This window comes from Leucopleurus acutus, assembly GCF_964270905.1.
Source record: "Leucopleurus acutus genome assembly, chromosome: 3".
Taxonomy (NCBI): Eukaryota; Metazoa; Chordata; class Mammalia; order Artiodactyla; family Delphinidae; genus Leucopleurus; species Leucopleurus acutus.
Window position 1 is genome coordinate 62,841,110 of NC_139145.1, and position 27,867 is coordinate 62,868,976.

The following is a 27,867-nucleotide window of genomic DNA, read 5'->3' on the forward strand; positions in this document are numbered from 1 at the left end:
CAGGTCATATACTGTTCAAGTGCTACTGATGCCATTTTCCCGTTTGCATTTTGTTTTTGTCTTTGTTTTGTTTTCACAGTTCGTTGCTCATCCTAACTGTCAACAGCAATTGCTTACCATGTGGTATGAAAATCTCTCAGGCTTACGTCAACAGTCTATCGCTGTGAAATTCCTGGCTGTCTTTGGAGTCTCCCTAGGCCTCCCTTTTCTCGCCATAGCCTATTGGATTGCTCCGTGCAGCAAGGTACAGACTGCTTAAGGTGCATGTCTTTGCGGTTATTTCTTCTCTCTACTTAGCATAACCTAAAGTCCATTTTGTCCAAACATGCAGCTGACCGCTTCCCACATTTAAAGAAAATAGCCCTGAGAGACCCAACAAAGTAGAAAAGTACTTAAGAGTAGAAAACCACGTAAGAGGGAAAATGTTAAGATTTGCTTTCTAAAATCATTTTCTTAAAAGACAGAGGAGTGATAAAATGGAAACTTTTATACACACAAGGCATAATCTGATCAATAACAGAATAAAGGGGGAATAAAGGCACTTTTCCTTTTCTAATTATGCAATGTCCTAAACATGGCCTCCAAACCCATAGTAGTAATAATTATAACAATGATAATAGGAATAGCCAACATTTATTGAGTACTTTCTTTTCGCTAAGCCCTTTTCATGCAACACGTCATTTCACTCTCTCAATTACATTATGATGCACACACTTTCTAAGCAGGTTCAGAAAGGAGAAACAACTAGGAGCTGAGAGTCAAAGGCTTCTCCTACTGGGGCACTGCAGACCCATCTCAACATCTTCCTGGTTTCCTGGCTTCCTTGTCTGGGTTCTGGCCCACATGGGCAGCTAAGTAGGTCACTAGAAGGAAAAAAGACAAAGGAAAAAGGAGGAGAGCTGGAAAGGTGCAAAGCTGGGTTCTTTTCTCACAGGAAGGGGGAGTGTCTGGTGCCCGCCTGTAATGGAAGGAGTGGAACCTGCAAGAGCCAAGCTGCTGCCCCTCCTGTTCCACCCTCCCTACAGCCCATCTGACCCAAAGCCACAAAAGGCATCAGCAGTCACTCCAGCTTCAGGCAAGAGCTAGCGCCTATAAAAACAAATCATGTCGAAATTCGGAAATATATTTCATAGGTTAAGTGGTCATTAAAGTTTCCAAAGCTGCATTTACTTTGTGATATAGTAAAAAAAGCAATTAAGCTTAGGTAATCAACATTCAGTAGAAGAAATATGACTACAGGGAGATTAGTTCCACAGGGAATTTGATCAGCTAAGGCAGTTAATAAAAGTGTCATCAGTGAATGGATCCTCTTGTCAACTCCACCAAGACAAAACTCATGCCAGGACGATGGGCCCAAGACTTCAGATCTGCTAACAAGGCCACCTAACCAGGCAGGCAAGGAACTGACTGCCTTAGAGTAGGAGGGGTGTCAGAGAAAGAAATTAGGACTCAAACTCCTTCTTCTGTAGGATAGTGTTAAAAATAAAAGTCCTCACACTGAATATGGTGTTCAACCTCATATCTATCGAGGATTTTGTTTCTATGGCACTCTGCCATGACACAGATTTCTAAAGCGGTATTCCCCAAATGATACACATGTAGGGTAAGGCTATTTTCTTCTGTCCTTTATCATGAGCTGGAAAAAGCACAGTGAGTGAAAAAGACTAACCAGATTGAAAACTGGATTAGCGCTGGCCATTTGTCTTAGACACTTGTTTTCATAGTAGTATTATCCAGTCTGTACTGCAAGTTAGATCATTGCCCTCATCCAGAGATGGACAGGGATGCTGCCTCCACACTCTCTAAGCCACAAACTGATTCTAGGGCATCAATCATTAAAATAACAGGCAAACACTGCCAATCCTCACTTTTGCTGTAAAACTAAATGTGACAGCTTCCAGGGAACTGGGACTAAGCAACACCAGCAAATTGGTTTGCCTCTACCTGCCTGGGGAAATATTCAGAAAGAGATGATATGCCAGCTGCTGACTAAATTTTTTAGATTTTCAGTGGGTCTGAGAAGAATCTTGGCCAATATCATGCAGACGTGATGCAAAAAGGATGTGTGGACGGGGGAGGAATCCCGGACTTTCTGGGGACCCAGTAAATTCAAGAGACTGATGCCACCATGGAACGTAGGGGTGAGACCTATGGTGTCTTCTGGAATATTCTAGAAGTAATGATTGCAGGAAAGTTTGGCCCCATGGCTGCTGCTTCCTCTCCTCTGTTCAGAGACTATTCTGACTGACATTTTGTCTCCCTGGAATGTCCAGTAAGACAAAAAAACAGCTTGTACACTAAGCCCTTGCTTGCGGCCACTGGCAGCTGGCGGCAAGAGAGGGTGGCATTTGATGAGGAAGACTGGAAGTTCAGACTGGGGAGCGATGCTGGAAACTCTCTGGGTGCTCTACTGCAGTCATGGCCTACCTTGTGGGCAACTGGCTACCAGGTCCCAGTTAGGTGCTTACACTTGTGGGCTAAGAGCCCAGTGCCACAGAACACAGAGGTGTGTCAACAAGTAAAAGCAGGTGTCCACCCTGAGGGCTTGAGAATGCAGTTCATTTGGAGCTAATTCAGGAGCACTACTCAGTTATCTCACATTCACCTATTTCCCAGAGTAAAAGAATAGTACCCAGGAAGTCTGGGCTTGAGCCAGAGACTGAGTACAGCAAGCCTGGATTTCCCGACATGTTCTCAGTTCATAAGGGCCAAGTAATGACAGAGCTGCTTTAGCCCATGTTTCAGACTCACCAGTTTTGCTCTTCAGGCAGAGGAGGACAAGACCTGTGTCTCCCAAAGCTCTACCATCTCTTTTTATACCTAAGGCTGTTACCTGACTCAGCGTTAATGATTCCCCAGCTAAGAGCTGCTGGTATATATTGGTTGACTTTTCTCCTTTCTTTTGGTTCACTTGGTGGCCTTGTGAAAGGAGGAAGTTTACCCCAAGCATAATTTGCTTCAAAAAATTGAGATAAATATGGAATGTCACAAAAAAAAAGAAAAAGGAAATCCCTGAAATGATTTGATCTCATCTGACATTTATCGAAGTTTTACCAGTTAAAAAGATGCTTTCAAGCCCAGACGAAAGATAGGAAAGGTGCATCAATTCCTAACCTCGTTTTTCCTCCCTATGGCTTAAATCAAGTGGGACTGAGCCCAGGTTAACCTTCTACATCACTGCAGGGCCTTATCAGGGTTTTTTCTTATCGTCTGCAATAAATACAATAATTTTTACATATGCATCTTCCGCCAGAAGATAACAACTTGAAGGAGGGAACAAAGAGAACATTAAATTCCTCAAAGCAGCTCTTATGGGGAATCCCAGGGCCAGCATGGGCACAGCTGCGTGCAGATTCCTCACATCAGGTGCCTTGCCTAGATGAGAAGATGGAGAGGTGTGCCCAGGTCCTCATCCAGGTAGTCATTGGAAGATGCTACATAGAGCCCACTGATAAAGGACTGGGGAACTTGGCCATCAATCCCTTAAGAGCTGTGTCTACCTCCGTGTTCTCCACCTTTTTCTGACATTTCTGGGACCCTGCTGGGACACACAGATCTGGTACCCCTTGCCCTCTCCTCAACCTTTCCTCTCCCCACTCTGCAGTCATTCTCCAACTTACCTCGCCTCTCACCACTACCTCAGCTAGGACACAGTGACAGGAAACAATGCAATGACTATCTAAGGATGTCGCCTGTATACACCAAAGTATCCCAGCAACTTGGTTGGGAATTGGGGCTCCAAGATGCCAACACAGTCAGATAAAATGTGGAAAAATTCAAAGTATGTATTTGACATCACATAGGTCAATGTGAGACATCGTTTGATTCCGTTTTTTTGTTTTTTTTTCACTGAATTTATGTAAGGTATTTTATTTGTCCTTATATTTAATCTCTACATTCTGAATCTAGTACATCTACCTATGGCTAAAAATAATCTACAGTCCCTATTTTGTAAATAATAAGGTTAAACATTACTAAGAAATGTCATTTGTAAGATGTTTGTGGGCCCCCTAGTTTTCAGGTAAACATCTTTTTCAACACTTCTGAAGTTATTCTAGTGCCATATGACAATTTGACAATGCAGGCGAATCCGAACAAGTTCCTTCCAGCACAAATAGGGATTTCCAACGCTCAGACTTGAAACGCAGTCTTTTTTTAAAAAAAGATTAAAATTATCTTTTTAAATTTCAACAGATGGGTTCTATGACATGAGAACGTTACAATAATTACTGGCACCATTAACGTGGATGATTAGCATACTGAAGCCTACTGAAAGAACATCATCAAGCCATCTGATTTATAAATGTTATGTTGAACATAATGACAGTTAGGGAAATTTTACCAGGAGAAAACCCTATAGCTGATCTTTTGCTGAACCAATACTCTGCATGCTGGGTGACATTTCACTCTAGGACTCCTGAATGAGACAGAACGTGAACATCAATTAACTAGTCACTGGCTATAACTGAACATTTGCCCTGGAGAAGGAACTGAGATCCAGGAAAGACTCCCCTCTTTGCTCTTGTCTTATCAGTATACCTGGTGAGGGGTTAGAGTTGGTGTTTAGGTGAGGGTGACAGCAGTGACCTGGAAGAGACCCAAGTGAATTCATTTACAGGGGTCAGCAAAGACTGACTGTGCAGCCCCCAATTTAGTCCTCAAAAGTCCAAGTGGCCTTTGGATGGCAAGCCAGGGATAAGAAGATGCGACCAATACCTACTCCCTAAAAGGGCATCTTTTGGATCACTTCAGGCTCACATGGAACAACTGCACAAGTTAATCATGTACTAGGCCACAAAGAAAATTTCAATAGTTTTAGGGTAGTATCACAGAGGCTATGATCTGAACACACGCTGCAATAAAAACAGGATTTTTTGAAGCAAGGGGGGAAAAGTCCTGTATATCTGGAAACTAAATAACCTCTGAGTTAAAAATGAAATCAAATGGGAAATTATAAAAATATTTATAACTGAGTATCAAGGAAAATGCTACATGTCAAAATTTATAGGAACCTAGCTAAAGCAGTACCTCGTGGGAAATGCATAGCTTTAAATAAATTTACCAAGATATAAGAAATGTGGAAAATAAGTCATCTAAGCTAAAACGCAAGAAAATAGACAAAAGAGCGACAGAGCATATCCAAAGTGTTTTTTTAAAAAATTCTGAACTCTATTGAAACAGATTTTTTTTCTAGATTCATAAGGCATAAAATTCATATCCACATGGTTGGGGGTAGCTGTGCAGTCAGATTGTAAAATGATGTTGTAAAATGATGTCATATTAGTGTGTTCTACTCCTTCCTCTTACCACTCCCATTAAGTCTTCTAAACAGAAAAAATTAAAGTGAGTAGAAAAATGGATTTGGTCAAGCAGCCTCTCACATAAAAGCTCTAGAGAAAATGTCTGGGTTCAATTAGCAGCTTCTGTCCAAAACTGAGGATTCTCTGGTTCAACTTTCAGCAAAAGCCTTTTAAAGAGAGCCCTGAACTTGCCTGGAGCTGCCAGATTAACATGTCTTGTATATCTTTTGTTTCCAGCTAGGACGAACCCTGAGGAGCCCTTTCATGAAATTTGTAGCACATGCAGTTTCTTTTACCATCTTCTTGGGATTGTTAGTTGTGAACGCATCAGACCGCTTCGAAGGTGTTAAAACCCTGCCCAATGAAACCTTCACAGACTACCCAAAACAGATCTTCAGAGTGAAAACTACACAATTCTCCTGGACAGAAATGCTCATCATGAAGTGGGTCTTGGGTAAGCAAGTCACTCTTTTAATGTCTCCTCCCCTAATTATAACAGGACATTATTAAACCCTAACTTCAGAAGCTCTTCCTCTCCTCTTGAATGCACTCTTGGCAGACAAAATGGTGAGGAGATGACCAGCAAGGAAGCCAAAGTCAACTTCTGTATGTGCTGGTGTAAAAGATGCACACACCTGTAATATAAATCCCAATTATGAAAGGAGGTGTTTGGGGGAGATTCGTTCTGTACCTTTCCTTATGTGTGTACTGAAAGTGACTGTAAAGCGTGGGGGGGGGGGGGGACATATGGTTTTGCTCATTTAAATATAGTCTACTAGAAGCCTTAGGAAATCAAGGTCTGCCTCTGAAAAAAAGTATAAGATTGCATAGCTTCAAAGATATTTTTTGTTACCACTGAATACTGATACATAGTAGAATAGTAATAATACAAATCTAAAAAGTTAGGGGAGTAACGTGTTCTCATTATTTGTGTTAGTGAACGTAATGAAGCTGTGGAATTCCTCTTTGCAGTGCTATTTTGTGCTGCCAAGGTCTGCCACTGGAATTGCCAAGGAAATCCTTCCAAATTACCTCACTGACTAGTCAAGAAAGGCTATCTCTCTTTTGCCTAACTCACAAGAACTATTACTAGTAGAAATAAGCAAGATAAGATAAAACTGGCAATGGCTAAAATTGTACATGGCCAACTGTGTTACAGATTTTTCTAACACTGAAAACTGCAAAATTTATTGGTAAAAAAATCAGATTTCGTAGGAAACAATAAAAAACTGCAAAAACTATAATCAGTGATATTGTAAATAACCAAAACTTGATCAATAAATTATAAGATTTACATCAAAAAGATCTGAATTTGATGGGAATGTTTTGAGTAAAACAAAACTGAAAATAAAAGAGGCAAAAAATATATGCAGTATCAAGATTTTATCAATTAATTAAACTGTCCTAATGGTATTTGCCCCCAATTGCTTTTCTTAACAAAAATTCAATATTGGCATAATATTCATTATGTTTATGTTCACAAACATTGAGTCAAAATGTATTCAGGGTCAAAGTGTCTGTACTTTCAATCAACAAATTCACAAAAGAACAAATACCTGAAAAGACAGCCCAGTACATGCCCCGTGCTAATTAAATGATATTGCCTAAGAGAGCCACGAGAGTTGAACCATTGGAGAATATCCCATAGATCCCCAAACTGAGAACAACTGTGAGTATGGTCTCTAACCTGGATCTCTCAATAGGCAGAAGGTAATGAGGAGAAGAATGGTTTGACCCAAAGGGCAGAGACAGGAAAGCACACCATGCTTCCCAGGTGCTTTTTTAATCAACCGGCAAGTCTGTAGCCAAAGGTTCATTTTGTAGAGTCACTGGTACTCAAGTTGGAAAGGAACATTAAAGCCTGTTGCAGAGTAAGTTCTGTGGCTTCACTTTCACAGTTGAGTCTATCCCAATTCTCCCTAGTATACCGGCCCCACCTTCAATTTAACTAAATTAAGCACTTTAACACTAGGCACTTTACAATGGACTCAATGTTTATAGCCCCCAAAATTCATATGTTAAGACCCTAGTTCCAATGTCATGGTATTAGAAGTGGGGCCTCTGGGAGGTGCTTAGGTCATGAGGGTGGAGCCCTCATGAATAGGATTACTGCCCTTTAAAAGATATCCCAGAGAGCTCTCTCGCCCTCCCTGTGCCATGTGAGGAATACAACAAGCAGTCTGCAACCTGAAAGAGGGCTCACACCAGAACCCAAACATGCTGGCACCTGATCTTAGACTTATAGCCTCCAGAACTGTGAGAAACAAATTTCTGTTGTGTATAAACCGCTCAATCTGTGTAACTTTGTTATAGCAACTCAAACTATGACACGGTTAAAAAAACAAAACAACTCACATGTTGGGTTTATGGATAAAACAAAGTATTTATGGCACCAATTGCTCACCCATCACATTTCCCCACCTGGGCTGCAAATAGAAGACAGGTGAGTCCAAGCATACTCCCCATTCAGTGGGTGCTACCATATGTTAACCACGGTACTCCTACTGACCCACGACTTCTTCCTGCATCCTCATATTTCTCTTCCTGGGTGTCAGAGTATTATCCCAATAAGAGGGAAGCATCTCTAGCTACAGAGGTCCCAGCTTTTGTAGTCTGGTCCCAGCTTCTACCCATCAAAGCAAAGCTGAGTTTTCAAGACCATTACGTAAGAAGTATTGTAAAGGGGAAGACTTATTTTTCATTGACCTACTTCCTGTTACATTTTAGACAGAAGAAAGATTCTAACTACTTTTTCTTACTAGATTATATTTTTCCAACTTTTATCATGAATAATTTTAAGAACTGCAAATTTCGAGAGAAGATTATACTGAACCCTTTGGACCTATCGCTCATCTTCAACAATTAGCAAATCAAAGCTAATTTTTGTTTCATCCTACTTCCCTTCTCTCAACCCTGTAGAATTTTGAATCCAATCCCAGGTATCATAAAATTTCATCTACAAACATTTTTGTGTGTATCCTAAGAGATAATTTTCCTTTTACTTTTCTCTAATCTTTCTGTGCTGCAAGTTCACTGACATTTTTTCTCCATTATCTGTGACTTTAATGCCCAACCACTGAATTTTTCATTTCAAATATTATATTTTTCAACCCTTTAAGTTCCACTTGGTTCTCTTTTATATCTTTCATTTCCTTCCTCGTGATGTCTGTATTTTCCTTTAAATCCCTGAACATAATGTACATGTTTATAGTAAGAACTGTTATAAAGGCCTTAACTCCTAATTTCATCATCGCTATCATTTCTGGGTTACTGACTAAACTTTCTCGTGACATGGATCATATTTTCCTTCATCTTGGTGTGTTAGTAATTTCTGATTGAATGATGGGCACATTACATGTTATACTGGTGAGCATCTAGATTTTGTTGTCTTCCTTTAAAAAGTTTTTTTGCTTTATTCTGACAGGCTGTTAAATTCTTACAGATGAGTTTGGTCCTTTTCTAACTTTCTTATAGTGGACCTGGAAAAACTTTACCATAAGGATTGATTATCCTTGTACTATAGAGACACATATCTGGGTCTCTATTAAATGCTCAGCGTAATCAACAAGGATTCTCAACTGTGGATGGTCAGAGCTCAAACATCTTTCCACTCTGGGTGAGCTCTAGAAACTGTTCAGCTTGCAGCTCTCTTGCCGTTGTTTGTGGCATTTTACTCTATGCATTCATGACTTAGCATTCAGGGAACATTCAAAAGGACACCTATGTACATTTCTGGACTATTTTTGTTTGTGTTTGGTTTTGGGTTTTGGTTCTGTATAGTACCTTTCTCTCTGGAACTCTGCCATATAACATCTAATCACTTCAGCCTTCCTGAACTCTAATCTCTGTGTCTTCAACTCATTGGGACCGCCTTCTGTGCTTCTGGAATCCTTCTCCATACCCTGCAGACTGAAATGTGCTTCCAGAAGAAAATAAAAGACAGGGCTATCATGTGGCTTACCTTGCTTGTTTCTCTTAAGGATCACAGTGCTCTGCTATTTCCAACGTCTGAAAATAGTTTCTTTTTTTTTTCCAGTTTACTGCTCCATCATGACTGGTAACAGAAATCAGGATTCTTTTCCTAAAACAGAACTACAAACATAAAAGAAAACTAATCATTTCTTTTCAAATACCCAGTCAGTATTCAAGTTTCTTTGACTGAGAAGACAAGTTGAATAAATATCCTAGCTTGCTTTCTCTCTTCCTTAAGGTCTCTGTTCACATTTTACCTTACCAGAGTAGCTGAGCAGGTAAGAGCAAGCTCTCTTACCTCCCTCCTCGGATAAGGTGAAACGTAAACAGAGGCCTAAAGGAAAAGAGAAAGCAAGCTTTGCAGACATCTGGGTGAAAAGCATTCCAGAAAGACAGATCAGTGTGTGTTAAAGGCCTGCATTCAGGAGCAAGCTGGACAAGTTCGAGGAACAGCAAAGAAATTAGTGTGGCTGCAGCAGAATAAGTAAGATGGCAGAGATGAGGTCACAGGATAGGCAGCGTCAATCATGCAAGGCATTGGAGGCCATGCTACAGAGTTTAGATTTTGCTCTGAGTATGACTGGAAACAACTGGACAGTTCTGAGCACAGGAGTGACATCCTACAACCTCATTTTCTAATGGATCACTGGCTGCTTTGTAGAGAACAGATGATTCTAGGACAAGAGCAGAAGCAGGGAGACCAGTTAGGAGGCCACTGCAGTAATTCAGACAGGAAATAGCTGGGTTTGAGGAGGTAGTTGACGGTTATTATATTTTGGAGGTAAAATCAATAATATTTACTACTGGATCGCCTGTGGGGTGTGAGAGAAAGAGAGCAGTCGAGGAAAATTCCAAGTTTTTTAGCTCAAGTAATGGTATAATAGAGAGCTCCTCTAAGGCAGGAAAGACCAGGGGAGGAGCAGTTTGGAGAGACAGTAGATATGGAAATCAAGAGTTCGGTTTGAGATTATCTATTAGCTCTCCAAGTGGAAACATCAAGTAGCAACTGGATACAGATGCTGAAGGTCAGAGCGGATGGGGCTGGAAACATAAATTTGGGCATGTCAGTCTACTTAAAGTAAACTGTATGCAATACCTCAACTGTGAATGCGGACAGATGACCCGAGGACCAAGCCCTCGGGCACAGCAATATTTCAAGGATGGGAAAATGAGAAGTATCTTCCCCAGCAAAGGAGACTGAGATAAGAGAGTGGTGCCCCAGAAGCCAACCCAAGTCACTGTGTCAAGACCCAGGCAGTGATCACTTATGTCCAGTGTTGCTGACAGATCAAGTAACATGCGGCCTGAGACTTGACCACTGACTTTGGATGCAAAGTTCCTGAGTAGCAAGAGGGGATGGGATCCACCAGGCAAGCAGAGGACTTGCCCTTAGCAGGAGTGTGGACACTTCATCTACTCTGACAGGAGGAAGGTGGAGTTGAGGGCACAGAGCAGGTAGCTTGGTAAATGCAGTGCTGACTACAACGTGCAAGTTTTCTGATAGTGTTGTTTCTATTTTCTCAATTTTTTTCTCCATATTTTGTAGTTATTAAGCATTGTATTATGTACCAGGCACTGTGCCAGATACTGGGGAAGCAGCTATAAAATAAGACTAATATTATCTTGTCTCTATTTTCTGGAGCTCTTTAATTATAAAATACAGCTAATAATAATAACAACTTTTAAGAGGAAGACATTGAGCACTGTGTTCACTGTGTTCTTTGTGCTGGCATACCCTGAGGTCCACAACCTGATATATTCTGCTCAGACACGGAGAGGCTTGAAATGGTAACAGGCCCTTACTGAACGAGTCCTCACATGCTACTCCCGGGCACTGCCAGGAAGGCCTTGGAGCAGCTAGAAACACAACACACAGTTCTCTTCCCCCATGACTCATGAATGCAGTCCTTTGGACAGACTGGCTATACAAACCATGACTGCCTTGCCACCAGGAGCAGCCCTAGAGCTGAACAGGACTTTAGGACCCTAACAAGTTCAAACTGGTCCCCCAGTGATGGACAGAGAGGTTGACCACTAAGAGATGAAGGGCCTTGTCCAGGTGTCCTTGCTTCTGCCCTTCCCACCCTGTGCCTCAGTAGATGCTCAGCATAGGAGCTACAGATCCATTTAAAATGTAATCAGGTTTTGTCACTCTTTGTCTCAAAACTTTTCAGTGATATCACATTCTCCCTCAGCATGACAGTCCACGTCACTATAAAGGCCTACAAAGCCCTCCACCTCTCTACCCCACCTCTATGCCCTCATCTCTCATCACCTCCCACCTCATTCACTCTCTTTCAGCCCCACTGGCTTCCTTGCTTCAAACGGTTTCTGCCTCAGAAACTTAGCTTAGGCTGTCCCCTCTGCCTAAGATTTCTTCCCACAGGCAGCACCATGGCTCACTCCCTCACTTACTCAGGTCTATGTTCAAAAGTCTCCTTCTACCAATCACAAGCACTGAAACTGAAACTGTGATTAAAAATCTTCCAACAAACAAAAGTCCAGGACCAGATGCCTTCACAGGCGAATTCTATCAAACATTTAGAGAAGAGCTAACACCTAACCTTCTCAAACTCTTCCAAAACATAGCAGAGGGAGGAACACTCCCAAACTCATTCTGGAAGGCCACCATCACCCTGATACCAAAACCAGGCAAATATGTCACAAAGAAAGTAAACTACAGGCCAATATCACTGATGAACACAGATGCAAAAATCCTCAACAAAATACTAGCAAACAGAATCCAACAGCACATTAAAAGGATCACACACCACGATCAAGTGGGGTTTATCCCAGGAATGCAAAGATTCTTCAATCTACACAAACCAATCAATGTGAAACACCATATTAACAAACTGAAGGATAAAAACATATGATCATCTCAATAGATGCAGAAAAAGCTTTTGACAAAATTCAACACAAATTTATGATAAAAACCCTACAGAAAGTAGGCATAGAGGGAACTTACCTCAACATAAAAAAGGCCATATATGACAAACCCACAGCCAACATCGTTCTCAATGGCGAAAAACTGAAACCATTTCCTCTAAGATCAGGAAGAAGACAAGGTTGCCGACACTCACCACTATTATTCGTCATAGTTTTGGAAGTTTTAGCCACAGCAATCAGAGAAGAAAAGGAAATAAAAGGAATCCAAATCAGAAGTAAAGCTGTCACTGTTTGCAGATGACATGATACTATACATAGAGAATCCTAAAGATGCTACCAGAAAACTACAAAGGCTAATAAATGAATTTGGTAAAGTAGCAGGATACAGAATTAATGCACAGAAGTCTCTTGCATTCCTATACACTAATGACAATAAATCTGAAAGAGAAATTAAGGAAACACTCCCATTTACCACTGCAACAAAAAGAATAAAATACCTAGGAATAAACCTACCTAAGGAGACAAAAGACCTGTATGCAGAAAACTATAAGACACTGATGAAAGAAATTAAAGATGATACAGACAGATGGAGAGATATACCATGTTCTTGGATTGGAAGAATGAACATTGTGAAAATGACTCTACCACCCAAAGCACTCTACAGATTCAATGCAATCCCTATCAAAATACCAATGGCATTTTTCACAGAACTGGAACAAAAAATTTCACAATTTGTATGGAAACACAAAAGACCCCAAATAGCCAAAGCCATCTTGAGAAAGAAAAATGGAGCTGGAGGAATCAGGCTCCCTGACTTCAGACTATACTACAAAGCTACAGTAATCAAGACAGTATGGTACTGGCACAAAAACAGAAATATAAATCAATGGAATAGGATAGAAAGCCCAGAAATAAAACCACGCACATATGGTCACCTTATTTCTGATAAAGGATGCAAGAATATACAATGGAGAAAAGACAGTCTCTTCAATAAGTGGTGCTGGGAAAACTGGACAGCTACATGTAAAAGAATGAAATTAGAACACTCCTTAACACCATACACAAAAATAATCACAAAATGGATTAAAGACCTAAATGTAAGGCCAGACATTATAAAACTCTTAGAGGAAAACATAGGCAGAACACTCTATGACATAAATCACAGCAAGATCCTTTTTGACCCACCTCCTAGAGAAAGGGAAATAAAAACAAAAATAAACAAATGGGACCTAATGAAACTTAAAAGCGTCTGCACAGCAAAGGAAACCATAAACAAGATGAAAAGACAACCCTCAGAATGGGAGAAAATATTTGCAAATGAAGCAACTGACAAAGGATTAATTTCCAAATTATACAGCAGCTCATGCGGCTCAATATCCAAAAAACAAACAACCCAATCCAAAAATGGGCAGAAGACCTAAATAGACATTTCTCCAAAGAAGATATACAGATTGCCAACAAACACATGAAAGGATGGTCAACATCATTAATCATTAGGGAAATGCAAATCAAAACTACAAATGAGGTATCACCTCATTGGCAGAATGGCCATCATCAAAAAATCTACAAAAAATAAATGCTAGCGAGGGTGTGGAGAAAAGGGAACCCTCTTGCACTGTTGGTGGGAAAGTAAATTGATACAGCCACTATGGAGAACACTATGGAAGTTCCTTAAAAAACTAAAATTAGAACTACCATACGACCCATCAATCCCACTACTGGGCATTTACCCTGAGAAAACCATAATTCAAAAAGAGTCATGTACCACAGGCTTCCCTGGTGGCGCAGTGGTTAAGAATCCACCTGCCAATGCAGGGGACACAAGTTTGAGCCCTGGTCCGGAAAGATCACACATGCCACGGAGCAACTAAGCCCGTGCGCCACAACTACTGAGCCCACGTGCCACAACCACTGAAGCCCGTGTACCTAGAGCCCATGCTCCTCAACAAGAGAAGCCACCATAATGAGAATCCCACATACTGCAATGAAGAAAGGCCCCTGTTCACCACAACTAGAGAAAGCCCATGAGCAGCATCAAAGACCCAACACAGCCAATAATAAATAAATATATATTTTTTTAATTCAAAAAAAGAGTCATGTACCACAATGTTCACTGCAGCACTATTTACAATAGCCAGGACATGGAAGCAACCTAAGTGTCCATTGACAGATGAATGGATAAAGAAGATGTGGCACATATATACAATGGAATATTACCCAGCCATAAAAAGAAACAAAATTGAGTTATTTGTAGTGAGGTGGATGGACCTAGAGTCTGTCATACAGAGTGAAGTAAGTCAGAAAGAGAAAAACAAATACTGTATGCTAACACATATATATGAAATCTAAAAAAAATTGGTTCTGAAGAACCTAGGGGCAGGACAAGAATAAAGATGTAGTCATAGAGAATGGACCTGAGGACACGGGGAGGGGGAAGGGTAAGCTGGGACGAAGTGAGAGAGTGGCATGGACATATATACACTACCAAATGTAAAACAGATAGCTAGTGGGAAGCAGCCGCATGGCACAGGGAGATCACCTCCATGCTTTGTGACCACCTAGAGGGGTGGGATAGGGAGGGTGGGAGGGAGGGGGACGCAAGAGGGAGTGGATATGGGGATATATGTATATGTATAGCTGATTCACTTTGTTATACAGCAGAAACTAACACAACATTATAAAGCAATTATACTCCAGTAAAGATGTTAAAAAATAAATAAATAAATTTTAAAAAAAGAAGAAACTGAGAATGAAAAAAAGAAAAAAGAAAAAAGTCTCCTCAAAGTGAAGACTTTTTTAAACAACCTGTTTAAAATTGCAAGTTTGTCCACCCTCACTGTCCTCCCATTCTCCCTTCTCTTTTTCTTCCTAACAGTTAACATCTCTGACAATAAATACTACACACTTTCCTTTGTTTCCAGCCTGTCTCAATTAATATTAATATTTCTCTAATCATACAAATTGTAGTTGATTCTTTTCATCTTCTGGTAGCTCTTGCTCCATGTAGGTATCTGGTTTTCCCAAGGCCCTCTCTCAATGGCCACATAGTGTGACAATACTCTATTACTTCCCCAAACCCCTACTGGATATGTAGGTTGTTCCTCTTCTGCTGTACAATTCTGTGGAAGGGTCAAACCCAATCAGAAATATATTCATCCTGAACTCCCGATGCTTTACTTGATTACTAGCAGAATTTTGAGAAACTTCTAGATTGTAAATGCAGGAGATTTAAAGCAGGGGCAGAGGAGGTGGAAGCCACAAAGAGCCTAAGTCCACATGCAAAGGTAGAAGAAAAACCAGGACACGGTATGAAGGAAGCCAAGAGGCACTTCCCCAGTGGCACAGTGGTTAAGACTCCATGCTCCCAATGCGGGGGGCCCGGGTTGGATCCCTGGTCAGGGAACTGGATCCCACATGCATGCCACAACTAAGAGTTCACGTGCCAGAACCAAGAAGCCAATGAGCCACAACTAAGGAGCCTGCCTGCCACAACTAAAGAGTCCACATGCCACAACTAAGGAGCAGATGAGCCACAACTAAGACCTGGCGCAAACAAATAAATTTTTTAAAATTAATTAATTAATTTTTAAAAAACTTAAAAAAAAGGAAGCCAAGAGAAGAGCGTGACTGAGGAAGGAGGGGTGAATTTGCTAGCAGGCGTGTGTGTTCTCCAGAGCTGTAAGACAACTTGCTTTGGGGAGTACCAAATGAACCAGAGATCACAGATTCTTCTGCCTGGAGAATCTCCAACATCAGTTCATACCATAGGAATATATCTTTCTTGCCTGTATCATGAGCAGCCACTCTGGGGTAGAGGAAAGAGCTTGTAATACAGCTTGTGACTTGGAGAGTGTGTCTATACAGACACTCACCAGAGGACTGTGACAACATCAGTGGTTCACACAAAGCCATGGAGCTTGGAGGGCAGGAAGCCTCTTCACCACGCATGTCATTTCTCCATCTAGGAAGAGAATTATGTCATGAAGACTCTCTCAACCCAACTCTTACAGAGAACCTGGCAGTGTTTTCTTAAACAGATGCCCCAGCTGAAAGCTCAATTGATGGAGTGAGATGTAAAGGCCTAGCACAGTAGGAAAATACACTTAAAGAGAGGGAGAGAAGGAAAGAGATTGGGACTGATTATCAAGAAGCCCAGTCCTGACTGTGTCCCTTCTGCCTTGGTGGCTCTGCCTCTCTGAATCTCAGCTTTCACATGTGTAACATGTGAGGATCAAGCTGCTCGTTCACGTCACCCACCAAGGATCACAGACTCTTCGAGGGCAGTGCTAAGTCTTAGCTCCAGAATCACACATCTAGGTTTGACCAAGACTAAAACTGCAAAATCAAATGGGCTGTGTTCCTCACCTAAATCATTCTTTTGATGGTTTCCTCACTTATCTAGGTAAGATTTCCAAGTAGACTACTGCAGCCGACCTGCCAAAATTTCTCCCCACAAGTCAGACCACGTTGCTCCTCCACTTATCACCTCTAGGAGCTAACTAGCTTAGGGTGACACATGGCCTGAAGGAGGGCCTTTCAGGATCTATTGGGCCTTCACTAAGCCTCCCTGCTGCCGACCTCCAGCCCCAACCTGAACCCCCACCAACCCGAAACCATACTAAGCCTCTTGCAGTCCCCTACAACAGCCTGTTCTCCCTCACATCCACAGCCACTATGTGGAACACCTTTCAGCCCCTGCTACCTCCTGGTTTCTCATGCCAGGTGTCTCCTCCTTCATTCAGTCAACAAATATATGTTATGCCAGGCACTCTACTGGGTCTCATGATTGTAATACTGACTGCTCTTATCACTGTGTATCCAAACAGTCCCCTGGACGTTTTTATTACAGCATCTGTCACCCTATAGCACTACTGTTTGTGGACACATCTGTCTCTAGCACTAGACCGAGCTTGCTGGGGAAGGGATAGCATCTTCTTGGTTGTGGTATCCCCAGAATGGTGCCTGGCACAAAGTCAGAGCTCAACACTGTCCGTAAAGTGGTAAATGAGTTCCTGACCAGTGAGAGTAAGTCTGTGCCTAGTAGAGGCCATGGTGAGCGACAGCACAGTGGAAAGAAGGTCCTGAACCGCCTGTGTGACTTTGGATAATTTATTTGCCATCTTCATACACGAGCCTGTTCATCTGTAAAGTGGAGATAATGACAGTCGGTACCTATCAAGCTGGAAGGAAGCTTTAGTGTTGGGGAAGTGTTTAGCACAGGGCCTAGCACCTAGCAGGTCCTCAACGATGGTTAGCTACTAAAATTAGAGATGGGGATGAGATTTCTTAGAAAATGTTTGCATCTATTAATATCCTCTCCTTGCCTGGAAAACAAATGAACCCTGAATGTGTGTGAGGCCCAGATTTGTTGCAAAGGACCTGCCACTGAGATGGTGTTTGGATGTTAGGGCCTGAGGATTGAGGGCTTCTAGGGATATTCCCCCACCTGTGAGTTAACAGAACACCTATATCCTGACCCAATGATCAGAAGTTGACCCAAAACAACAGACAAGCCTCCCAAGATGTGGTTAGGGGGCGCTGGGACAGCGTAGAGAAGCCCTATGTAGAGGAAGGGGCTATGACCATTTAAGGAATGCACACAGTTAAGTCTCACAGGACTCTGAAGGGGGATCCCTTCTGAATAGCATCTGAGGCAGGAATGGGAGTGAACCATCTTTGGAACTGTCAAGCCCCATCTCAGCAGCCTGCCTGCCGTTACTTAGAACCTGCCTAAATAAAGCTACTCATTTCCCTCAAGGCCTCCCAGCATTTCCCAACCTGTTCCTCTGCTAGTCATCCTCATTAATTATCAGTGACCATGCTCTCTGCGCTCCAGGCATCCCTCAGTGAGGGGGAGTTTGCCTGAAGGAGGCTCCACTGCCCAACATCCTTACTCTCTAAGCCCCTGGGCTCTATATACTCGTCTGATTGACATGCTAGAGGCAAAAGTCCAGGGGGCTCAGGTTGGATATAAAATGCTGAACTACCCTCAGCACCCTGGAAGCAGGGGACCTAATTTCACTCACTGAAGTACTTAATTTCACACATTTCTTTTTTAATTAAGCAGCATTCCTGCTGCTCAAACCCTTGGGCCCATGCTACTTTTACTCATGGACTTGGAATAATTTAAATTAGTCTGGGTAAGTTAATATGTAAATCTAGGAAGACTGATGGGGGCATTGGACCAGGGAGGAAGTGATTTGCAATGCCCAATGAGGAGCCTCTGTATTGGTCAGAAAAGTCAGTTTACTGTAAATAATTTGCATTTCAGATTCATAGAGCTTTTAGTGCTGGAAATTACCCCAAAGCCTCAAGAAAATCAAGGGACTTATCCAAGGTCACGTACCCAGTAAGAGTGACCAAGGTAGAACTGAACCCAGGGCTTCCTGAATTAAAATAATTGATAACCTGTAATTCTCCTAGTGCTCAGCAAAAAGCAGTTCCGCTAAGACATCAGGAATTTTAATTGGGGGGCAGGGGCATAGAGGAAAGCAACAACATTTTTTCCAGCCTGTAATGGTTTTTCCAATAACATATTTTAAATATCTATTTGAACAGGCACAGATGAAAGTACATTTCATTGTTAAGGAAATTTTACTTCACTGAATTACCACAAAAATTTTCAAAGTGTAAGCTTGGGAAGTATGGCTTTGTTAAAGAAAAAAAGGGGGGAGCAAGGTGTGTGTGGTGGGGGTAGTCTTGTAAACAGACCTGCGATGTTTGGGGACACTTCCTGCTATCCCCCTCCAATTTGATACAGACATGCAGCTCTTAGAATCTGTTTCGTCAAACAAAGCCACAACTTCTCTAAACAGCTGTGGAAGAGGCAGGAGGAACCTGGGAAGGCAGGCCATGATGTCTGATGCACGAGAGCCAGGGGAGTGCCGAGGGGCTGGCAGTGTTAACCTTTAGGGGATATGTGGTCAATGAGCTGGAATTGTTTCACTAACCAATCAGTTACTGATTCTTTTACCATATTAACCTTCTAAGTATGCAGGTGAAGTGTAGCACAGCGTAACACAGAATGGGCTAGTTCTGCATCAAATCTTTCCTACGTCTGAGTAGCTGTAAACTCTCTGATGTTAATTAGAAAACATTCAAGAGTCTTTTTTCTTCATTATCTGCTTTCAACTCAATTCTATTTCCTGGAGAAGCAAAGAGCATAGTGGTCAAGAGCATGGGACTCTAGGAGGAGACCTTCTGGACTCAAATTTCAGATCTCCTGCCTCCTATCTGGGCACATTACAATTCACTATGTCTAAGGAAATATTAGCTGTAAAACTGGGATAATAAGAGAATGTACTTCATAGCGTTACTGCAAAGATTTGAGGGAGTTAATATGTACACGTACATGTACATAATGTGTATATATTATAACATATAATATGTACACATAGTAGGTGCTCAAAATGTTACCAACTAATTTTTAATAATCTAAACTAATTTAATAATCAATGAAGATAAAGGGAGAGAATAGCAATATTCAATAGAAATATAAGGCAAGCCACACCATAAGCCACATATTTAAAATTTTCTAATAGCCATATTAGAAAAAGAAAGATGTGGAATTAGTAGTAAGAGATTTTATTTGACTCAGTATATCTAAAATATCATTTCAGATTTTAAAATGTTGAGATATTTTACATTTTTTGTAAAACGTCTTTGAAATCTGGTGTGTATTCCGCTTATACGGCATCCCTCAATTTAACTGGCCACATTTCAATTGCTCAGTATCCACATGTGACTAGTGGCTACGATACTGGATAGTACAGGTGTATAAGGATACACACCCAGTTGTTAGTCTCAGCTACCTCAGGAGGCTGGCTTAGAGGTGGGATGGGGGAAATAGCAACATCTCGTTGACTTCTACATCAACATGTAACAGTGAAGACATATGTCTTTAAAATCCAATAAGTTATAAAAGAGTAAGGAAAAGAAAAACTAATAACCCAAAACTAATGTTCACTGAAAAATTCGTAGAAATATAAAGGAAAGCATTCTAATCAGGGAGTTAGGAGAACTGGGTTCTAGGACATACGTGGGACCTTCAGAAAACCCTTTCCCGTTCCTGGACCTCAGTTTCGTTATACCTAGTTTAGAACTGGATGATTCCTTATAACCTCCCAGTTCTTAAAATATATAAATGTCAGCCATTACATTTCTCCTATATTTCCTCTAAGAATCTATCAATGGATGAGAACTCTCTCCTCTCACCTGGAGATGGTTTAGCTGCAAGCAGAGAGACAGGTGACACGCATTCTTGCCGTCTGTGGGTTTCCTGACTATAAATCTGCCTTTGAAGGCATGTTTTCGTTTGCTGCTGGCTCTCAACGTTCCCAGCTCCAAAAAACCTACATTTACATCTGTACCCTGGTTCCCTTCGTGCCCCCTATGGTCACACACGCCCGGAAATGCAAAATGAGCCTCACCTTCTCACTCTCCCGCAGGAATGATTTGGTCCGAATGCAAGGAAATCTGGGAGGAAGGGCCGCGGGAGTACGTGCTGCACCTATGGAACCTGCTGGATTTCGGAATGCTGTCCATCTTCGTGGCCTCCTTCACCGCAAGATTCATGGCCTTCCTGAAGGCCAGCGAGGCCCAGGTGTACGTGGACCAGCACGTGCAGGACGACACGCTCCACAACGTCTCACTTCCACCAGAAGTGGCCTACTTCACCTACGGTGAGTCCAGTCGGCGGCTGTTCGGCTACGCCTTCCGCTCCGCGCGCTTCCGGGGCGGGGCCAGGGGCCGTCAGCGTGGCTTGTCCCGCAGCTGGTGGTTTGTAACATGGGTGTGGCCAACTTTGGTGGTTTCTACTGTCAAAGCAGACACCGCCCCGCCACCCTCCAAGAAAGCCCTAGTCCCTGCAATACAACCAGCTAAATAGAACGTGTAATTAGTGAGTAGGAGAAATGAATCGTTTTGTGTTGGAAAGGATGGATTTGTTTTGAGAAGGTTCTTGGAGCGTTTCGGGGGCGATCCTTTTATTTTTTTTCTTTTTTAAAGAAATCTCATTTCTGATGTGGATCCAGGAGCTTTTCCTTACATATTGGATCCCTGTATTTTCTGCAAAAATAAGTCTTGCTTTCCCAGTTCAAAAGCTATTTTCTCATGGCAAGATAGGTTCTTAGAAGATGCCTTAATTCTTTCAAACCACAAGGCCATACAGTGTGAGATGCTAGATTGAATTTTTAGTAATAAGAGTTAAAGCATCCATTTATCAAGGATCCTCTAGGTGTCAGGAACTGTATAGACATTTTACACCATAAACTTCAATCATTGCAACAGCCCCACAGAAAGGATTTTGTTGTTGTTCCTATTTTATAGAGGAAGAAACAGGTTTTCATGGCATGGCTTACAATGTTCCCAGAAATACATTACTGCCTTGGATAGCAAGGGGTCCTGGTCCAACATGAAATGAAAACAATGCAGAATGGCATAGTGTTTATGTTCGCAGGCTTTGGAGTTAGAGAGACCTGGATTCAAATCCTATTTCTGTAGCTTACTGTAAGGACTTGTTTACTAAATTTTTCTGACCCTCTATTTTCCCATATGTAAAACTGGGATAATACATGTCAGAAAGTTTGTTTCGAGGGTTAAATAAGATAGTGCACATGAAGAATTTTGCACTGTGTTCTGAAATATTAAATGCTAATAGTAACAAGTTATTATCACTACTACCTCTGGGGTCATTTTCTGGCTCAATCACTGTAGCTTCTGTACTAAAAGAAAGATGAGTGGGGAGAAGAAACAATAGATATTTGTTGTTACTGGTAAATTAGCTGGACATTTAATAGGCACTCACTAGTGACAGGAAAGGTTTGAATGTCAAGTGTCCCTGTTAGATGGAAGACACGTGGTGTGTGTGACCACAGAATCTTCATGATCGGGTACAGCAATGATCTCCAGAAGCTTGGCCACGTAACACAAAACTTGAGTTGCTGCCCGTATTCAATGTAGATTGTGTTACACAGATTATGTTACATGTAAATGTGGTAGGGAACCCCACACACACACTAAGAAACTGAGAGCCTTGTAGTAATGTGGTAGGGAACCCCACACACACACTAAGAAACTGAGAGCCTTGTAGTATTACAAATCATCCACTCTTTATTTGTTGGTTTAGCAAATCCAGACATTTTAGAAGCATGTTTTCCCCTCTATGCTGCTCAGGGTTCGTTAAGGAAAGATGAGAGAATCTTGATACTGCATTGAATACTTTTCTTAGGGCTGTGATTCAAACCACAGTATTGCTTCTATTCCTTTTCTGGAATAGAATAGGAATTTTCCTATTCCTATTGCTTCTAAAAGGACTTCTATTCCTTTTCTGGATTGTATTAAAGTCTCACCCATTAAAGTCTCACCCAACCCAAAGCTTTGCAGTTTATTGCCCTTGCACTGTAGTTCACCCGGTACCCTTGAAATCTTTTGCATCTCAAAGGGTTGGCTTGTGCCCCAGTTATGGAGGCAGAGCGCCCTCTAGTGGTCAGCCAGGCAATGGTTCCCTTCCAACCTCTACAGCACCAAGTAGGCAGGTATTTTCCAGGTTATAATAGGGCAATTTTTCTCCTAGAAACAGCTCCAAGGGGAAGAAAATCCCTTTGTCTGAATCATCAAAGTGCTGTTTGCTTTTACACCCATCAAAATTCTTACAAGCCAGTCAAAGTAGAGTACTTTTCACTAAAAGTCCTGACCGGGTCACCAGGGTTTGACAACAGCTAAATCTATCTTAATATATTGATTATAGGAATGGCTTTTATTATTACGACTGAGGTTTAAGATGATAAATTATAGGGGAGAGAAAAAAGGAATTCCTTTTGGCGTCTGTTTGAAGAATCTGAGTCCTATTTCATGTTATCCAAATGTGTTATTTATCCATGGAAGGCAACAGATATATTGGAAAAATACATTTGTTCCCCTTACTTGTCTTTCTGAGTTTTATGACCTTGATGAGAACATAAAGTCTATAACTTTATATATTTCTGCATATAATTTAGAATGCACTACATGAGAGTTTGTGTCAAATGGAGGCCTGGCTCCCCTTACTAAAGATCTCTCACTGCTCTTTATGATTATAATTGTTTAACAGAGTCTAGCTTTGAAAATAAAGAAGAAAATTATTCTCTTCCATCTCCCTTGGGGTGCCAAGAATCACTATGTAATATCCTTGCTGTCTGCATTTACCTGGCTCTGAAAAGGAGCACATACCCCAAATCCAGTCTTTAGAATGGCAGTAATAATACCTCCTCTACAGGGCTGTTGTGAAAACTGCAGCTAATATAAGTGTAGGGGCTAATTTAGGTTTCTCTATGTTTCTCAGTTTAAGTTTCACTTAGTATTTCTCAACAGGGGCACAATTGACTTGTTCAGCTGGGCAGTTCTTATGGAACAGGTCTGTCTGGAGCATTGCAGGATATTAGCATCCCAATAAGACTCCTACCCAGTCATTGTGACAACCACAGATGCCCACACACACACTCTGCCCCAGGAGGAAGGTTCTACCCACACTTGAAAATCACTGTATGTCTTGACACATAGAAGGCAGCTTATTAAAGAAAGCTGCTGCTCCTTGCACCATTAGAACTACAATAGAAACACTTTACAGGTTTGCTCTGCTGAAGGAATATACCCAGGGCAGCTCAGACCCTCACCAGTAACCACAAGCAGAATCTCCCCAGCACAAGACAGGTCCCAGGACTCTTGCCACCTGGAACAGGGATGTCATAGCAAACCTGGATGACTGGTCACCAGTTTGGGGGCCTTAGCTCAGTCAGGGAGCAACTCGCAGACACACACTGCCTGAGGAACCAAACCCAAGAGCATTTTCTCAGGCAAGAACCTTCAGATTCCTGGCCCCCGTGTGAGCTCATTTGTTCTGATTTATGGCTAAACTTGAGGTTAGGATTTCATTCAGCCATTTAACAAACATTTATCAGCACCTGCTGTGTGCCAGGCCCTTGTCCCCAGGAACCCCTGAGTGGCCTGCAATTTGTTTTCCAGCTAAGCACTTTACATAAATGATTTCATTTCATCCTCACCACATTGATATTATCCCCAATTTGCAGATGGGGAAAATGAGGCTTAAAAAGTTAATTGGACAGCCTCTTCAATAAGTGGTGCTGGGAAAACTGGACAGCTACATGTAAAAGGATGAAATTAGAACATTCTCTAACACCACACACAAAAATAAACTGAAAATGGATTAAAGACCGAAATGTAAGGCCAGACACTATAAAACTCTTAGAGGAAAACATAGGCAGAACACTCTTTGACATAAATCGCAGTAATCTTTTTTGATACACCTCCTAGAGTAATGAAAATAAAAACAAAAATAAACAAATTGGACCTAATTAAACTTAAAAGCTTCTGCACAGCAAAGGAAACCATCAACAAAACAAAAAGACAACCCACAGAATGGGAGAAAATATTTGCAAATGATGCAACCAACAAGGGATTAATCTCCAAAATATATAATACAAACAGCTCATGCAGCTCAATATCAAAAAAACAAACAACCCAATCAAAAAATGGGCAGAAGATCTAAATAGACAGTTCTCCAAAAAAGACACACAGATGGCCAAAAAGCACATGAAAAGATGCTCAACATCACTAATTATAAGAGAAATGCAAATCAAAACTACAATGAGGTATCACCTCACATAGGTCGGAATGGCCATCATCAAAAAGTCTACAAATAATAAATGCTGGAGAGAGTGTGGAGAAAAAGGAACCCTCCTGTTGGTGGGAATGTAAACTGATACAGCCACTATGGAGAACAGTACGGAGTTTCCTTTAAAAACTTAAAATAGAACTATTATATGATCCAGCAATCCCAATCCAAAATATATCCAGAGAAAACCATAATTTGAAATGATATATGCACCCAAATGTTCATTGCAGCACTATTTACAATAGCCAAGACATGGAAGCCACCTAAAAGTCCATGAACAGAGGAATGGATAAAGAAGTGTGGTGTATATATATATATATATATATATATATATATAGACACAATGGAATATTACTCAGCAATAAAAAAGAATGAAATAATGCCACTTGCAGCAACATGGATGGACCTAGAGATTATCATACTAAGTGAAGTAAGTCAGACAGAGAAAGACAAATATCATATAACACTTATATGTGGAATCTAATTTTTAAAAAAGATAGAAATGAACTTATGTATGAAACAGAAGCAGACTTATAGATATCAAAAACAAACTTATGGTTTCCAAAGGGGAAATGTGGAGGGGAGGTATAAATCAGGAGCTTGGGATGAACATACACATACTACTATTTATAAGACAGATGACTGACGGGGACCTACAGTATAGCACAGGGAACTCTACCCTGTGATAACCTATATGAGAAAAGAACCTAAAACAGAATGAATATCTGTATATGTATAACTACATGAATCACTTGGCTATATACCTGAAACTAACACAACACTGTAAATCAACTATAGTCCAATAAAATTAAAATATTAAAAATTTTCTAAATGACAATAAAAGATTTTAAAAGCAAAACAAAAAGGTTAATTGCCTTGCCGAGAGTCATGTTTTACATACAGCCACTGCGTAGAAAGGCCACTTTCGACCTCAGGTCTGTCTGACTCTAAGTCTGTGTGCCTCCCCACCACCTCCTTGTGAGTGGGACAGCCCCTGCTTGTGGAGCTCAAACACTGGGAAGGAAGATAGGATAGCAAGCAGCATGGCGAGTGCATGACAGGAGGGCACACGGGATACTGTGGGAGCAGCAACGGGTACAGGGAGGCTGCCCCAGCCTGTGAGGGGGCACAGAAGGCTTCCTGAAAGAGAGGACACCTGAGCAGAGTCTTGAAGGGTGACTGGGATTGAAGTGAGGGGAGAGTGTTCCAGGCAGATGGGCCAGCATGTTCCAAGAGGGAGGGTGGCACCTTCAATGTATTAGGATTAATTTAAAGACAAGGGCAGGAATGGCAAGGGATGAGGTTAGAGGCCTCTGAAGATGCCTAACTGGTTTCTCTTCCAGAGCAGATCCTGTTGCCCAGTGAGTAACCCGGATCGTTTCCTTTTAGCCAGGGACAAGTGGTGGCCTTCAGACCCTCAGATCATATCGGAAGGGCTGTATGCGATAGCTGTCGTGCTGAGCTTCTCTCGAATCGCGTACATCCTGCCAGCCAACGAGAGCTTTGGGCCCCTGCAGATCTCCCTGGGGAGAACTGTGAAAGATATCTTCAAGTTCATGGTCATTTTCATCATGGTATTTGTGGCCTTCATGATTGGGATGTTCAATCTGTACTCCTACTACCGAGGTGCAAAGTACAACCCAGCGTTTACAACGTGAGTACCCCTTTGCTCTCTCCTGGGGGGCTCTGCGGGCTTCCCAGGGATCCTTGGCAGCCTCTTGCAAGTGTCTCCTCACGGAGGCTCGGGTTTCCTTGGCATTTCTAAAGCTTAAAGGCAACTTTATTCAAGGGTGGTTTCGAGTTCAGGTTCTGGAGTTGGAAAACCAGAAGAGCTGGGTTTAATCCTCACTTTGCCACTTACATGCTGTGTGGCCATGAGCATGTTCCTTAACTTCTCTGAGTCTTAGTTTCCTCATCTTTAAAATGAGGCAACTAATAATACGTGCTTAATAGGGACAGTGTGAGGATTCAATGAGCTGATTTAGCTGCCACACAGTAAATTAAATAAATGGAAGGAATTATTACTATTATGATTGTCTTAGCTATGTTACCTAGAAAACAAAGCCCTGGGCAGGTGTTGCATGCCAATATTTCACTGGAGAGAGGGAGTTGTAATCCAAATGAAATAAGATCAAAGGAAAAAAGGAAATGGCGTGTGTGGGGGGAGGGAAAGCACATAGAGGTTGCTGACCTGGCCACCGTCTACCAAGGCATACAACTTGGTCACCACAGACTTCTACGGTGAGACATATAGTACTACGTCTCAGAATAGCCCATCAGGATAGAATTAGATAATTTATCAGCCAGACCTTCTCCATCTGCTGTCTTTTGTCTTTCATTACTGATTCACTCCACAGAACATTAGTGTACCTACACTTCTAGGTCCGCCCCCGGGGAAGCCATATCTGCACAGCATGGGAGGTAGGTCTGCCTGTGGTCAGCAGGCAGGTCAGCAGCTCTCCGTGCCTGGCTGGGCAAACCAGTGCTGTGCACGGGCACCAAGCAAGTCCTCCAGGACCACGTGCCTCAGAAGCAGCAGGGAAGGCCCAGGCGAGGGAGGCTAGAGGCACGCGGTGTGACCGAGTGACAAGGCACTGTCGGGCCGACTGACTCCGGGGTCCCGAAGGAGCTGCCGCCTCCCCCACGGGGTGGTGTCGGAGCTCACTGAGCCTATGTCCACAAAGACCCAGAGCTCCCCCCCTCTGGGGGATGCCAGGGGGTCTCCTGGAGGGCCCTCAGGAGCCGTGAGCAGTGGTCTAGTAGAAGGATCTGGCAAATCTGAGTTTACACTGGCATAGGCATTTCATAGCTAATGACCCTAAGCCAACAAGTCGCCTTGGCAACTCCTAAAATGGGCTGTGAAGCTGTGAATAGGATTTGATTGATCTGAGCCTCCGTGGCCTCACCAGCAAGATGGAAATAAGACTTCCCACCCTTGTGCACAAATACCTTCAAACACAAACGAAGGGATTCTGGAAAGTGCCTGAAGCTCAGAAGCGTTTCCAGTCCAGGTCCTGCCCCAGGCTCACCTGGTCC

The 27,867-nt window shown here is 42.0% G+C and overlaps 1 protein-coding gene across 1 annotated transcript in view; it reads left to right on the top strand.

Annotated features, from left to right (window-relative positions):
- Positions 1-27,867, top strand: part of TRPC7 (transient receptor potential cation channel subfamily C member 7) — a gene marked incomplete at both ends in the record, with an annotated part of 122,581 nt that overhangs the window by 65,144 nt on the left and 29,570 nt on the right. Inside the window, 4 exons of the mRNA XM_082835488.1 lie at positions 80-244; positions 5,538-5,754; positions 20,609-20,842; positions 26,221-26,485. Of these exons, the coding sequence (XP_082691614.1) occupies positions 80-244; positions 5,538-5,754; positions 20,609-20,842; positions 26,221-26,485 (881 nt within the window). The remainder of the gene's footprint in view (positions 1-79; positions 245-5,537; positions 5,755-20,608; positions 20,843-26,220; positions 26,486-27,867) is intronic.